At 41.0% G+C, this 16,047-nt stretch overlaps 1 protein-coding gene across 1 annotated transcript in view; it reads right to left on the reverse strand.

Annotated features, from left to right (window-relative positions):
* The window catches only part of ADAMTS14 (ADAM metallopeptidase with thrombospondin type 1 motif 14), a gene marked incomplete at its 3' end in the record, with an annotated part of 83,280 nt that overhangs the window by 32,252 nt on the left and 34,981 nt on the right, over window positions 1-16,047 (reverse strand). Inside the window, exons 5-6 of the mRNA XM_081328609.1 lie at window positions 9,439-9,522; window positions 7,090-7,246 (exon numbers count right to left, since the gene is read on the reverse strand). Coding sequence (XP_081184735.1) covers window positions 7,090-7,246; window positions 9,439-9,522 — 241 coding nt within the window. The remainder of the gene's footprint in view (window positions 1-7,089; window positions 7,247-9,438; window positions 9,523-16,047) is intronic.

Genomic DNA, 16,047 nt, shown 5'->3' on the forward strand with positions numbered 1-16,047 from the left:
TCATGAAAGCAACTGTGCTTTGAACCATTAATCAAATGATCAATGGCTTAAATTTAAGGACACGCTTACAGTGTATCATTCCCCTCCCCCAAAATTTGATCTAATAGCAATAAAAATATCAACCCCCCCTCCTGCCCCCAAGTTATACCTAGCTAAATATAGACTACTAATTAAGTATTTTCACCTTACAAGTGCTTGTTGCCAGTTTGGATTCTGGAGCCCCTGGCAAAAAGCAAAATAGTTCACTGGCTCTTTTATGGACCACCATGTATGGCTGTGAGCTACATTCAGGTTGATGAGTCACAAGCTGTAGGAAAAAAAATCTAAGCCTATTGGCAAGGAGAAATGATAGTGTGCATACAAATGACTTTTGAATTCTGTTTAATCCGTCTCTTCACGTTTTCACACAGGCAGAAAAAGAAATAAATGCTCTGTGCCAATGTTTCTACGTTACTCATCCCACTCCTGACGTTTTTCTTCCTGAGATGTTTAACATCGCAAAATAGCTTTTCCCAGTTTGGTGATTCCAAAAATATGCTGATTATGTTTGGCTTCAGAACTGGCAGAATAGAAGTTGCAGCAAATTTGGTGTGAGAGTTGGACTTAAGAGGCCAGTACAATCTGTAGCACTACGAGGCAAGACTTTTTTTTTATTAAAGAGTTTTACAAAAACAAGATTTTACAATATATCCCCAAATCCCCCCCACTCCAAACCCGCCCACTTCCCCCCCCCACTTCCCAGAGCTAAATACAGGATTATAGTTATAATAATCATATTCTAAATAAAAATTATGCATAATATACAATTAACCAAATTCATAATGTGCTTTAACTCCCCTTTAACATAGATACATACAAAGTACCAACACTAAGATCAATAACAATATCCCTCTAAAATCTACTCATAAGCTAAATGGAACTTTTTAGTCCCATATTTATTCTGAATATAATCTATCCATCTCCTCCAAACTGAAATATATCTTTCCTGTGAATGATCTTTCAATTAAGCAGAAATCCTAGACATTTCTGCAAGATTCGATACTTTAAACACCCATTCTTCTATAGTAGGCAAACTATCCTTCTTCCAATATTGTCCCATCAGTAACCGTGCTGCTGTTATCATATTCAACATCAAATTGGTTTCTTTAACATCACAATCTACAACAATACCCAGTAAAAACAATTGCGGAGAAAACTTTATCTTTCTCTTAAAAATATTTTGAATGTTCCACCAAATTTAAATCCAAGAAGCTTTTATATTTCTACAAGTCCACCACATATGAAAATAGGTGGCTTCTAAACTACCACATCTCCAACATTTAGACTGTAAGACGAGGCAAGACTTGACTTGAATCGGTTCTTTTAATTATGCATGAAATCTTCATTTACAATGTTGCAACCCCAACAGCTCATTAGAAGAGGTCATAACAGGCCATTATAGGCAGTCCTCAACTTACAACCATCTAGTGGCCGTTTAAAGTTACAATGGCACTGAAAAAAGTGACTTATGACCGTTCTTTACACTTACGATCACTGCAGCATCCGCAAGGCCATGTCACATCAAAATTCAGATGCTTGGCAACTGACTCATGTTTATGACGGTTGCGGTGTCCTGGGGCCCTTTTGTGACCTTCTGACAATGGGGAAGCCAGATTCACTTAACACCTGTTTCTAACATTTAACCAGCAGTGATTCACATAACAACTGTGGCAAGAAAGGTTGTAAAATGGGGTAAAACTCATTTAACGACTGTCTCATTTAGTAACAGAAATATGAGAGTCAATTGTGGTTGTAAGTCGAGGAGTACCTGTATGTACTGCATCATATTCAAATGCAATCAATGGGTAGTGGTGTATTCCAACTGTGATTGAGTCACTTAAAAAAAATCAAAGAATTGCAATACCATATGACATTTTCATGGAATTTTCCAAATCACATCTGATAATTGGTTGATCTACCAACAGTTACTTTTGATTGGAACTAGGAAGTAGAGCTCGGAGCTTTTTTTAAAATAAAAAAAACCTAGTCCCCACCAGTCTAAAGCAAAACTTAGGAATCCCTGTTCTGTAACATTGCAATATTAAAAACAATGTCTATAATTCAGAAAATTAGACACAACCTATGGTTTTGATCATTCCCTTTATTGTAATTTTTAGATATTCCATTATTCTGACCTGAATCTTGAAACTGTTTGTAGAGGCAGAAAAATCTAGAAAACAGCATACGTGGAAAATGCTGGCAGAACTATTACTAGAAGGTACACAAAAATGCCATTAAGATGCATGTGCCAAAGGACTTTGCCGAATATCTTATCTGGAGAGAAGGCTGAATTTCCTCTTTCTTACTTACTTACTTACTTACTAATTAATTAATTAATTGGATTTATATACCGCCCCTCTCCCGAAGGACTCAGGGCGGTGTACAGGGCAATTAAAACACTATATACAACACATAATATACAAAAATTAAAATAAATGAAACCAAGTAGCCCTAAACAATAAAACACGTTCTACAATTTAAAATTTAAAATCTAAAACCCCAATCCCTCAGTCCAGGCCGGCAATTTCAAATAACCAAGTCTTCTGGTTGCGGCGAAAAGAGCGAAGGTCGGGAGCCATCTGGAGCTCAACAGGGAGATGATTCCAAAGGGCTGGCGCGCCCACAGAGAATGCTCTCCCCCTGGGTGCCGCCGGTCGACATTCCCTGACCGACGGCACCCTGAGGAGGCCCTCTCTGTGGGAGCGCACAAGACGATGGGCAGTTAACGCCAGCAAAAGGTACTCCCGTAAATAATCCGGGCCCATGCCATTTAAATCAGCCTGCTTTTCATTTCCAAGAACGAAACTGCATATGTGTTACACGTTTTACAGTCCTCATTTTTTCCATGATGTAATGTTAATAACCTTTACCATTCAGGCAATATTTTAAAATACGAGTGCCATTTATTTGTGTTCTGTTCCTCTCTCAAGGCAATTAGGAAAATCTCTACATAGTCAATGTACATGATCAATCTGTACTGCGAAAAGTCTGCATTTCCAGAATTCTGAACCATCAGACCCAATACACTAAGTCATGGGTGTCAAACTGCCGGGCTGCGAGGCGTACGCATCACTAGGAAACCGCGCCCACCCCATTGCTGGCAATGGGAAAAAAGTTCCGATACGTGACGTCGCGAGTTTGACATGTCTGCACTAAGTAATAGCAAGCAGTGGAAGGCTGGCTGGAGTTTAACAAAATTAATTGAAAGGAGATGGTAAAGAAATATATCTTTCCTCTCCATATATTTTATTCTATGTATACTGTATCATATATTATCATACACTATCCCAAGCATTACATTCCACATAACAGAGGTCTCCATCTTTTTGCAAATGGAGTTGAAAGTCAGATAACATTATCGAATGAATCCAAATATTGCAAAGTTGCTGCATTTTTTGACAATATCTACAAATAGCTCTGACCCCTTTGCTCTTTGAAATTCGTCACAAAGAGAGCTTATTGCAGAGACATCCCATAGAAGAGTACAGTGAAAAGGAATTACTCTTATTAGAACAAATATGATCGTGCTGAAATGTATTAATAAGCTAAGTGGTTGGGTGGAACTGTACCAGGTAAAGGTAAGAAAATGATGAGAAAATTTAACATGTTTCCAAAAATAATCCCAGAATTGTCATTTATTTACTGGGAGGATAATTCATATCTAATGAAAACAGCAGAAAATATGACCAGAATTCAATGGAATCTTCCTTAGATGTGACCAATGGTTGGTGTTCACCATCTTGAGAAATTAACTGAGATGCGAGATGATGTGTCGCATTTCCCAGAAAACCAAACTCTATCTTTATTCCCCCACCCAAATCGCCAAGCTGAACTCACAAACTGAAATACATTTGATGTGGGTCCAGAAATGTGATCTGATGAGCAAAATCCCTTCTGTTCAGTCTTCTAGCTGGGATAGTTCATCCTAATAGAAGAGAACATTTGAAGCTCAGAGTTGAACTGTGGGGAATCCTTGGTACTCTCTGAGCTTGGTTGTTTTCTTGCAGACATTTCATGACCCAACTAGGTAACATCATCGGTGCTGGAAGGGGCTGGACTTTGCACTATGTTCATATACAAGGGACTTGCCCTCTCAGTGCTGGTGGGAGCATTGTTTTTCTTTTGGGTACTTCCTTCATTCGGCTGTTATTTACTCTTTGAACAGAGAGCAAACCCCACTCATCACCCTAACCCTAACCTTTAAAAAGCATCACTGTGCATTTTAGAATACCTCTTTCCAAACCAGCAACTCCAATCCTATTGGAATTGTTACTCCCAGAATTCCCAACCCATATGGCCACTAGGAAAGGCTACGGAGCTCAGCCGCCCACGTGGCCCCCAGCTCTCCATCCAGGTTCCTGCAGCAAGTTGTCCTGCAGCAAACTGCACCATGCTGAGTTGTCCTGCAATGACCTGGAGACTGAGTTGGCAGAGGTGATTTGGCAATGGTGAGGTGGCTACCCCCAGTTGGCCACCCCCAGCTGACCACGGCGAGTTGTCCTAGAGCCTTTAACCACCTTATGGAAAGCACAATTTCTCCAGTGACAGTTTCTTTTAATGAAATCCACTGGGGAAATCCAAAGAGTGAAGACATGAACATAAAATAGAAGCGTCTCTTCTTTTTTAATGGGCAATGAATTGGTAACGTGTTATATGCAATGCCCATTAAAGTGCTTAATCTAAAGTGCTTTCGGAAGAAGAAAGAGAAATTTAATGTGCAAAGAATATCTTGTTTTCGGGGAACTGAAAAGACAACAACAAAACAAATGCCTGGGATTCTTTTCAAATGCCTCACCTCTTTTGCTTACGTCAATAACATTACCCAAGCCTGAATGCACTTTTTTTTTACGTCAGGTTTCCTTTCCTCTGTCAAACAACCTTTTTCCAAATAAAACCATTAAACATACAATTGCAAATGCAGAAAAAGAAGGTAGAATCTTGTCTGTGGAGATCCAGGTCATAGTTGTCTCAAAGGGGGCGAGGAGGAGGAGGAGGAGGAGGAGGAGGAGAAGGAGAAGAAGGAGAAGAAGAAGAAGAAGAAGAAGAAGAAGAAGAAGAAGAAGAAGAAGAAGAAGAAGAAGAAGAAGAAGAAGAAGAAGAAGAAGAAGAAGAAGAAGAAGAAGAAGAAGAAGAAGAAGAAATTTCTCTTCTCATCCAAGAAGCTTCACCAGTTGTGATTGACAACTGGAAGAAGTATCTTCTTCTTACTCAAGGATAAAAAGGGAGACAAGGTAGAACTTTCTATTCCATCCCACTATCTTAGAACAATTTCAATGTAGATAACTAGAACAAAAGGGACGCAGTGGCTCAGTGGGTTAGGACGCTGAGCTTGTCGATCAGAAGGTCGGCAGTTTGGCGGGTCGAATCCCAAGTGCCGCGTAACAGAGTCCCAGCTTCTGCCAACCTAGCAGTTCGAAAGCACATAAAAATGCAAGTAGAAAAATAGGGACCACTACGGTGGGAAGGTAACACCGTTCCGTGCGCCTTTGGCGTCTAGTCATGCCGGCCACATAACCACGGAGACGTCCTTGGACAAGCGCTGGCTCTTCAGCTTTGAAACGGAGATGAGCACCGGCCCCTAGAGTTGGAAACGACTAGCACGCATGTGTGGGGGAACCTTTACCTTTACCTTTTTAACTAGAACAAAGGTCCCCTTGGCTTAAAAAAGGAGCTTTCTTGGTCTGTAGAAAAGAATCAGCTAAATAGGAATCTGAAAAGCGCAAGTGCTTCAATCCAAATAATGGCGATATAAGCACTTGGTGATACTACTACATGCATTAGGAAGTCAGTAAATGGAACTCAAGTTTGCTTGCATTGGATTTCATCCCCTGCTCTTACGCATTATTATAATCTGTTAGGAAGGCAACTTTAGCTTTTTATTTGGAATTATTGAACTTAGTCTGGCATAATCTATGATTAATCAAACCACACTGACTCCAATATCAACTTTCTATAAATCTCTTGCACACTGCGGGCAGTTGGACTAGATGTTTTTTCTATCCCCTTCAAACTTTGTAATTCTATGGTTCTATAAAACTTGTTTTTTAACTATCCGTCTGGGAAATCAGAGTAGTTCTAAAGGAGGAGGAAATGAATGTGTGTTGTTACTGGGTGGGGGGGAGTGATTTTATTATTATATTATAATCGCTGTGAGTAGGTGGCTGTCAAGGATGAAACTTTGGCAGTTAAGTTCCTCTGAGTTTCAACTTGCCTTTAGATTAAGGAGGAGAGATGTTACTTTCAAGTGGGTTAGATGGAGAAACTAAACTTATACGATTCAGCTGAAAACCATGAGAGCCTGAAGCCTTTTCAAGGACACCAGAATAGGTGTGGATTTGAAGCAGACGATTCCCATAACAAAGTGAACTTGTTTATATGGATTACATAAGATGGTGGGGGTTTGGGTGGAAAAAATACTGTTTAAGTCTACGAATTAATGTTGGAACCTCAGAATAAAGTTTTGCTTCGACATAAGCATGCAGTGTATTCAATAAACAGTAAGATTTTCGGAGACAGAATGAACCTGGAGTTTTATTTGGATTCTTGATGTTGACAGCGGTTATATAAATTATCTTAAATAAATAAATAATTGAATAATTGAATAAATAAATAAATAAATATACAGAAGCAACAGCACAGGATTGGTAGGTTCTTTTTTATCACAAGTGGTGCAAGTATAAACAGGTGATTTCCCCCTTTTTTGCTTAAGAATCCACAGTTGTATAAACAACTAAGAAGGCAAAATTCACTGTTGCTTTAACAAATGTAACTGTCTTTTGCAAAATTTTTAGAATTTGAATGGGAGACCGCCAAGAAATAGCAAAGTTGTGGGTCAGACCGAAACATAAGATTTTGAAAAGTCCTTAAAGAGGGCAATAGTGAGCCAGTTCCATGTTGTTGTTCAGAAAGCAATGTTAATGAATGCAAGTAGTCACAACTTTGGGTTTAAAACTTTTATGTACTCACTACTACAAAGGCCGTGGTCAATAAAAGGGCCTTTTCGGTGGTGTCCACCAAACTGCACATATCTGATTGAGGTAAATACACTACCTTGCATACCTGCAGGACCAAAATCTTGCCTGGTGAGGAATACAGCATGATCATGATATTCAGCATGTGCAGGATCTGAACGCTGTTGGGAGTGAGCCCAGCGACACACCTGCTCCAAGCTTCGAGAAGGGTTCCCTCGCTCTATTAAAGTGATGGACTGAAAGGAGAAAGAGAAGACAAGGTGAAATCAACATCTCTGCACGGCTTGACCCTGAAGGATCTCCAGGGCTGTCTTCTCCAACCAAAGTCAACCCACCTAATTTGTCATAGAATAGAATAGAATAGAATAGAATAGAATAGAATAGAATAGAATAGAATAGAATAGAATAGAATAGAATAGAATAGAATAGAATAGAATAGAATAGAATAGAATAGAATAGAATAGAATAGAATAGAATAGAATAGAATAGAATAGAATAGAATAGAATCTGGAAGGGACTTTGGAGGTCTTCTAGTCTAGCCCCTTGCTCAAGCAGGAGGACCTATACCATCTCAGACAGTCTCTTTCTTAAAACTTCCACGATTTCTGGGGGTAAGCTGTTCCACTGGTTGATTGTCTTCACTGTCAGGAAGTTTCTCCTTAATTCCAGGTTGCTTCTCTCTTTGATTAGTTTTCAGCCATTGTTTCTCCTTCTTCCCTCTGGTGTTCTGGTGAACAACCTGACCCCCTCTTCATTGTGACAGCCCCTCAGATACTGGATGCCCCCCATTTCCACTTCCCTGTCACATCATTTTATTTTATTTTTATTTTAATTCCATTTATATCCCGCCCTTCTCCGAAGACTCAGGGCGGCTTACAAACTTAGCAGTAGCCTTCATTCTATGTATATGCCTGCTTATTAGGGCTTTCACACACACCCCAAGCGGCATTATTACAAAGTCAGCTTAATTGCCCCCAACAATCTGGGTCCTCATTTTACCTACCTCGGAAGGATGGAAGGCTGAGTCAACCTTGAGCCTGGTGGGATGCGAACCTGCACTAATTGCAGGCAGCTGGTGTTACTTAAGGAGGCATTAGCCCACTGCTCCACCAAGGCTCTTCTCAGCTTGCTGAATTCATCACATAACAAGCTAAGTCCAAATGTGAATGCAGCTTGTAAGAATAGCTTCCAACTTAAAATGAAGCCAGACCAGGTTTTGGCTTTTTGGAAACATCTGAAAATACAGCTGTAGCAGAAGGCCTGTGGTTATGCACAAAGCTTGGAGCAGGAGTATCCACAGTGGGGGGTGGGGGTGGGGTTTCAACAAAAATAAAAATGGCAGCCAGAAATGGAAATCAAATGGTGGACTGCATGTTTGTGGCCCAGCTTGATTTATTTAACCACCTCCCGGCGAACATCCCGTCTAGAAGGGATGAATAAATCACAGCCTTTGGATATTATGCTCCTAGAAATATGTTGTTTTCATTTTATGTCACATTTTATATCCTATGTTTTATAACCACCAAGAATCTTGGGAATTGAAGATGGTAGTAAACCTAATAGGTAAATTAAAAAAACACTAAAGCTGGTCTATGCATCAGACCAAAAAGAAGCTTTTGGCTACCATCAAGTCCTTTAGTGGCCAAGAACAGATGTTTGATCTTTCATCTACATTAAGAGTCTTTTGTTTGCTCACTCTTTTCCCAATATACATTCTGCATTCAAGCAAGAGCATCCTTTAAAAAATGAAACAAAACTCCGGGCAGCATTTGGAAAACTAATTCCATCTCAAGTATCCAATGATGACATGCAGCCCATTAAGGCTGTGTCCTTTGTATGAGTTCTTTGACTCTCCCCTTTTTTCTTATTTTTGGGCATCCTTTCATTTAAGAGGATGATGGTCAAATCCCATTTATTTATGGCAGCAGAAATGTTTGTATTACATCACCTTAAAAACAGCTGTTACCAGAGGAAGAAAACGGGAGAACACTGTAAACCTCTTTAAAAAACTCTACTTCTCTCTAAATCAGACATGTCAAACACAAGGCCCCGGGGCCGGATCCAGCCCGTGAAGTGGTTTCATGTGGCCCGCGAAGCCATCCTGGAAACAGTGAGGGAACAGCCCCCACTGCCTTGGCCCTGGCCCAGAGACCCTCCTCCTGCCAGAGTCCCTCAGATCTGTCCCACTCCTGCCCAGGCCCCCATAGGCACCCTTGATGCGAACCATGTAGAGCTGGCCACACCCACCCAGTAAGCCATACGCACTCTAGCCACGCCCACCCAGTAGGCCACACCCACCCGGCCCCCTGAGGGCAACCGCAATGCTGATGCGGCCCTCAATGAAATTGAGTTTGACACCCCTGCTCTAAATCATAAGCAAACATTTAAATTAAATAGGTGAGCAAGGGTGACATTGTGTGTATTTTACCTGTCTGTATCCCACCATGATCATTCTAACAAGGACAATATTTATGTGGACTCCCAGGGATTCATCATGGTAAATTTCATTTACCTAAAGCAAAAGAAAACATGTAAGAAACCCACAAATTACAGTTATTTATGCAAAATCCTTTGGACGTGAAAGATCCCCTCACCTCATTTGACCACACATTAACCCTGTGGTTATTACTGTCAATATCAGTTCCAGCGCCAGGTTAAAAACCAGGAGACTGTGTGAACTCTAGTCCTTAAGCACAGAGCCAGTTGGGTGACCTTGGTCCAGTCATTCTCTCTCAGCCCTAAGAAAGAGGCAATGGCAAACCATTTCCAAAAACATCAGCAAGAAAACTGCAAGGACCTATTCAGGCAGTCGCCAGGAATCAACATGGATTCAAAGGCATACAGATATACAGTACAAAGCTAGAGATGCACAATGCTATTCAGGAACTGGTGATGGTCTTAAATTCCAATATATTTGTCCTTCTTTCATGGAAAACTAATGCTATGGGAAGATATTAACAAGTGCTTTATGGTACTATTCAGGAGAACATTTGAACATCTGCCAGCTAAAGAACAATGTGCAAAATCACATCAACACATGAATCCAGGAGAAATTCCTGCATTTGGCTTATTAATTATGAATTATGAAGATGGCATAGCCCTGCCTTCCCCCACCAGGCTTCCTTTAGATGTGTTAAACTACAACTCCCATGATGCCAAACTATAAAGATGCTGAAAGGAAATTAGTCTGGGCAAGATTGATGGCTTTCCTGAACAGGTGTATAAAATAATCGTCTATGAACACCAAAACTGATTCCTGTAACCTTTAACTGGGTGAAACAGTGTACCATGGCACAAAATGTTTTGAACCAAGGTACTTCAATTGGACTAATTTACAGAATGCATCCAAATCTAGGACCCATGACTCCTGCGGAATTGAAATCTGGCAAATTTATAAAACATTTTATGACACAAAATTATCGTAAAACAATTTATGTCATAATACATTTCCTTTAATTGACTGTGCCTACGGTTGAACATGGGCTACTTCCAAGACAGATACATCTCTGAATGTGTCTCAACTTCTCCACTGAAGGCAGGATATTAGAAGCTCTGTCATTACTAAAGACACAGGTGAGCCTGGTACGGAAATACCTCTGAAAAGAGTGGCTTAAGAGATCACAGTTTGTCCAGTAAATCTGTAAAAGTAGCTTTGAAATACTAGCACAAGCCCCTCTATCTTAATTAATTTGCTGTTGTTGTTGTTAGTTGCAAAGTCGTGTCCGACCCATCGCGACCCTATGGGCAACGTTCCTCCAGGCCTTCCTGTCCTCTGCCATCTTCTGGAGTCCATTGAAGCTCACGCCTACTGCTTCAGTGACTCCATCCAGCCACCTCATTCTCTGTTGTCCCCTTCTTCTCTTGCCCTCAACCTTTCCCAGCATTAGGCTCTTCTCCAGTGAGTCCTTCCTTCTCATTAGGTGGCCAAAGTATTTGAGTTTTAGCTTCAGGATCTGGCCTTCTAAAGAGCAGTCAGGGTTGATCTCCTCTAGGACTGACCGGTTTGATCACCTTGCAGTCCAAGGGACTCGCAGGAGTCTTCTCCAGCACCATGGTTCAAAGGCCTCAATTCTTTGGTGCTCAGCCTTTCTTATGGTCCAACTTTCACAGCCATACATTGCAACTGGGAAGACCATAGCCTTGACTATACGCACTTTTGTTGACAGGGTGATGTCTCTGCTTTTTAGTGTGCTGTCTAGATTTGCCATGGCTTTCCTCCCAAGGAGCAAGCGTCTTTTAATTTCTTGGCTACAGTCCCCATCTGCAGTGATCTTGGAGCCCAGGAAAATAAAATCTGTCACTACCTCCATTTCTTCCCCATCTATTTGCCAGGAATTGAGAGGGCCGGATGCCATGATCTTGGTTTTCTTAATGTTTAGTTTCAACCCAAGTTTTGCACTCTCCTTCTTCACCCGCAACAAGAGGCTCTTTAGTTCCTCTTCACTTTCTGCCATTAATTTGCTACAATCCTGCAAAATAGTCGCAGGACAATTTATAAAATGGGAGTTGAAGTCCATGAGTCATAAAAGAGCCAAGGTTGCCTATCCCTGCACTAGCATAAAAACTGGCAAATCAAATGACCTCAGAAATCTGTCCAAAGACAGATACATCTTCGGCCACATCAGGGATCCATTCACAACCTGACTCTAGTGTCCAGGGGAATAAGTAGGTCTTCACAGCCATCAGGGTTGGAGTCATGCATATCACTAATGGGAGGTTATTCAAGAAGACTGGTGCCATGACAGAGAAGGTACCTTCTAAGATCCCATCAAGAAGCACTTTTTCATTGATTGGACCTGGAACATGCCCATTCCGCCCAAATCTGGAGCAGAGGAAGACTTCTCTGAAGAAAGGAAAACTATCTCAAAGCAAAATAAATTGCATTACCAAAAGACCTTATACCATGCATTCTGTGAGCCTGTAAACAGAACAGAATAACAGAATAGCAAAGTTGGAAGGGACCTTGGAGGTCTTCTAGTCCAGAGGTCACCAACCTTTCTCGGTTGGCGGACTGGACGGAAAGGGAGAGGGAAGAATTTTACATGCGCGCAACATAAACAGGGTGGGCCTAGCACCCACGTCATACTCACTAGCCCTGACCCATTCTTCCGTGGTGCAGCACCCTGTTTTCGCACCCTGAGGCATGGCGGCGTCCTGTTTTCATGCCCCGCGGTGCGGCAGCATCCCGTTTTTGCAACTTGTGGTGTGGCGGCGGCCCGTTTTCACATCCTGCGGGTTGGGGACCCCTGTTCTAGTCCAACTCCCTCCTCAAGAAGGAAACCCTGCATCATTTCAGACAAATGGTTGTCCAATCTCTTCTTAGTTCTTCAAACCACATTAACTTATTTTGTTTTCCTGAGGGACAGAGCGCTGTTTGCTGTCATCTACAGAGGAGACTGAAACTATTTCGCATGTAATATTACACGGCAAATTTTACAGGGATATCAGGTCTGCTCATATTCTGCCCCTAAAATGTAAATTTTCAGGAAGGGCGTACAATTTCTCGGTGAAATATCTTCTGAAAGATTCCAAATCCTTTATCGCTTGTTCAGTTGCCAAATTCTATATTGCCATGATGAAAATAAAGCATAACTGCCCATGGAAAGAATCGCTTCTGATTTATTTATCATTTCATGTTTAATACTTGCCAGCTATCTCATTTTAGCTGGTTTACTTCATAGATTGTGATACTTTAGATTTATACTTGCCTAGGCAATCAGTGTACCTTTATAATAGGTACATTACATTTTTATCTGTTACTTTTATTTATTTATTTTATTTATTTTTATTTTTATTCCATTTATATCCCGCCCTTCTCCGAAGACTCAGGGCGGCTTACAAGCTTAGCAGTTATGCTGGTATTTTAATCACATTTATTTAACTTTGCTTTGGTGGGTATTTTTTTTTTTTTAATTTGGCAGGTCATTGACTGAACAAACAGCCTTTTCTTCTTCTTTCACCTACAGAAACATCTAGTGACATAGCAACAGTTTACACAAAACATTCAAAGCACAACACCTCTTGTATAAATATATTTGTTTTTCGAAATGTTATTGGAGATTACTAACATTTCTTCTCTCCTATTTTCTCAGGTGCTAAGGAAACCTTTTTTCTTTACAATAAACAGATCAGCGTTTCTTAAACAAAATGTACAAATAAGGGGAGAAATGCCAGGTGACATATCAACAAAATGAACTTAGTACATCAGAATTTCCTATGGGGAGTTCATTAGCCATGAACTTCCTGCAAGAGTTTTACAAATGAAATGGCCAAAATGTGAATGGAACTTATCCAGCAAAAGGGGAAAAGTTCATAACTCAATACATCTGCATCTCAGACTTTTCTGCCAGAAACCTTGCTAGACCATGAGTTCTTCATATTGTCTTAAATAGTAACAAACAGGATGTTTCTTAGTCATGTTATGGGAAAACCTACATAGGTTATGTCTATGAGAAACCTTTGTAGCATCATCTAACCCACCATGGCTGATCTTGAAAATCTCAGCAGGGTGGACCTGGTTAAAGCCTGCAGTCTGGAAAAAGGCAATGGTAAACCACTTCCATTTTGCTGCCAAATCAAATACATAGCTGTGTCCATGATGTCATCAGGAATCACATTCAATCTGAAGGAGACGTTATCCTTGTGTCAGGACCCACTTCAAGCCCACATCTTAAGAAAGCAGAACTCTTGGAAACAATTTCTTCCAAGCAGGAACTTTTATTAAGAGTAGGTGATAGCAGGCATAATAGACAGGATCTGAGATTTTCCCATGCAACGCAGTAGATTATAGTGTCCCCACCCCATAGATCAACCACCCGATGTGGGATAGCCAATCCCCAAGTGTTAAGTCTGTTGTGGGAACCGGGGAGATAACATCGGCCTGTCTCCAGCTCACACAGCGAGGGTCAGCGGCTTCTTCACACCTTTCTCTGAGAGCGTAGAGATAAACCAGGCACTGAGATTACATTCCTTATTTCCTCCTTTGTTCTTAACTGACAGTTTAAAAGATAGAATTCAGAGAGAGAGATAATGCAGGAAACAGGATACGGACCCAATAAACAAAATAAAGGATGACATTGTAGCGAAAGGAGGAAGTGAAAGCAATAGCCCTGCAGGCACATCACCCCTACCCCTTGGAAGTATGGCAAAACCCAGGAAAAGATGGAACGAAATAGAAATGAAATGAAATAAAATAGGAATGGGTTTTGACACCTTGTCTATTTCTAACTCAGTCACTTGTTAGGTCCTACATGCACCAAAATAATATCTGAAGCTGGAGAAAGGATAAGAAAAAATTCTTTTCCTTCCAACCATTCTTTATTTTAATCTTTCATCCAAGAGCCCTCACCTCAGTACTTGAAAAGGGGCAGAACAGAGATAACACCAATTTTCCTAAAGCAATGCCATAAGCAAATTATCTTCGCTCTGAGAAAATGGACGCTGGTGTTTGCTTTCCTGAATAAGATTTGGTAATAGGCAATGAGAATTTCACAAACACAGAGGCTGGTGTGACTACTTGCGCAACATATACATATTTTTTCTTGGTGCACAAATATGCCATCCTCTAGCTTAGTGCACAAATTTCTCTTCCCTCTGTGTGCAGAACGTAACTAATAGAATCAGACATGAATTTGATTTTACAAGCAAAGGCAAGTCCAGTAACCCTCAAATAAGCATACTAACTTAAATATCCTACATTTTCAGGGTACAGTATAAAGAATTAACATGGGACCTTACCATAAAATTGTTCCAGAAACATTAGGATAGAGATGGGCAGGAGATAGGTTTAATAAATAAATAAATAAACAAATAAAATTAATTTCTTACACTACTGCTGTCAAAATCAAGGTTTTCCAAGATATTCCAAAGTTGCAAAGGAGTTACCAAGAACTCTAATTTCTATTCCTTGTCTTCACTTAACTAAAGCATGAAGATGCAACAACCATTTTTAGTGAATTGCAAATGTAATTTCTGGAAATCCAGAAATGCAAAACCAGTCCATATTTCCTGAACTAGGAAATCTATATGGAAAAACAAGCAGAATGCCTAATTGCCATTTCTGTATCAACTGCAGAAGATAGGCCCAGAAGATAGAAAAGCCCAGAAGATAGGCTCCAGATCTAAATGGATCTCAACGGACTTGAACACTGTGTTAGATGTTTTGTGCCAGCCATTGGCAGTTCCCCAAAAGGGTCATCAGATGGAGGCAAAGAGGCTTCTTTGCTTCCACTGATGAGCCAAGGGTCTCAGACCCGACAGCCCCATTGGCGAGAGAGTTTTATGGTCAGGGAGGGACCAAGACCCCCCATAAATACCTCTGCACGAGGGGCTGCTTTTTGTTCTACTTCTAATCCTAATTCTGCTTCTGCTTCTACTCCTAGTTCTTCTTCTGTTTTAGTTATGTAATGCTAGCTTGTTTTCTTTTATTTTATTTCTCTCTCACATGCAGGCATGAATGCTTTCATGCCAAGTATTTCTTTCTTTTTGATCTATCATTGAATAAAGCTAATATGATTGCATCTCTGCGTGATGCTTTTACTTGGAAGCACCTTTAAGGATCCATCGTCCTCGTGAGATCACCTCACAAGTTGGTAGCCAGAGGATGGTTTAAAGGAACGCTTCCAAGTCCAACAAGATGTCTGGAAGAACCAGCACAAATCCATTTATAACAGATGGCAGGAAATCTCCGGTCGTGACCAGGAGTCATCGATCTAAGACGGCATCCCTGCCTACATCCAAGCCTTCAGCCCCTGAAGCAATCTCCGCTGCAGGTGAGAGCACAGATGACCTCCATCCCGTCAGAGGATCCAGCAGAGCGTCTAGGACCCCTTCACATGCCTCTTTACAACTGAACGCCACAGAGGAGAGCATAGAAGGCTTGCAGACTGCCCAAGACTGCTCAGATGCTGCAGAGACGGACCTGGCTGAAGCCAAACGCCGCCTGAGTAAGCTGACTGCACAGGAACGTGAAGAGCTGCTTGTAGAGATCTTTGCAATGCAGGGGAGGGGGAAGGCAGCCCAGGAAACTGCGCAGAAA

The sequence above is a fragment of the Vipera berus genome (assembly GCF_964194415.1).
Source record: "Vipera berus genome assembly, chromosome: 5".
Lineage (NCBI taxonomy): Eukaryota > Metazoa > Chordata > Lepidosauria > Squamata > Viperidae > Vipera > Vipera berus.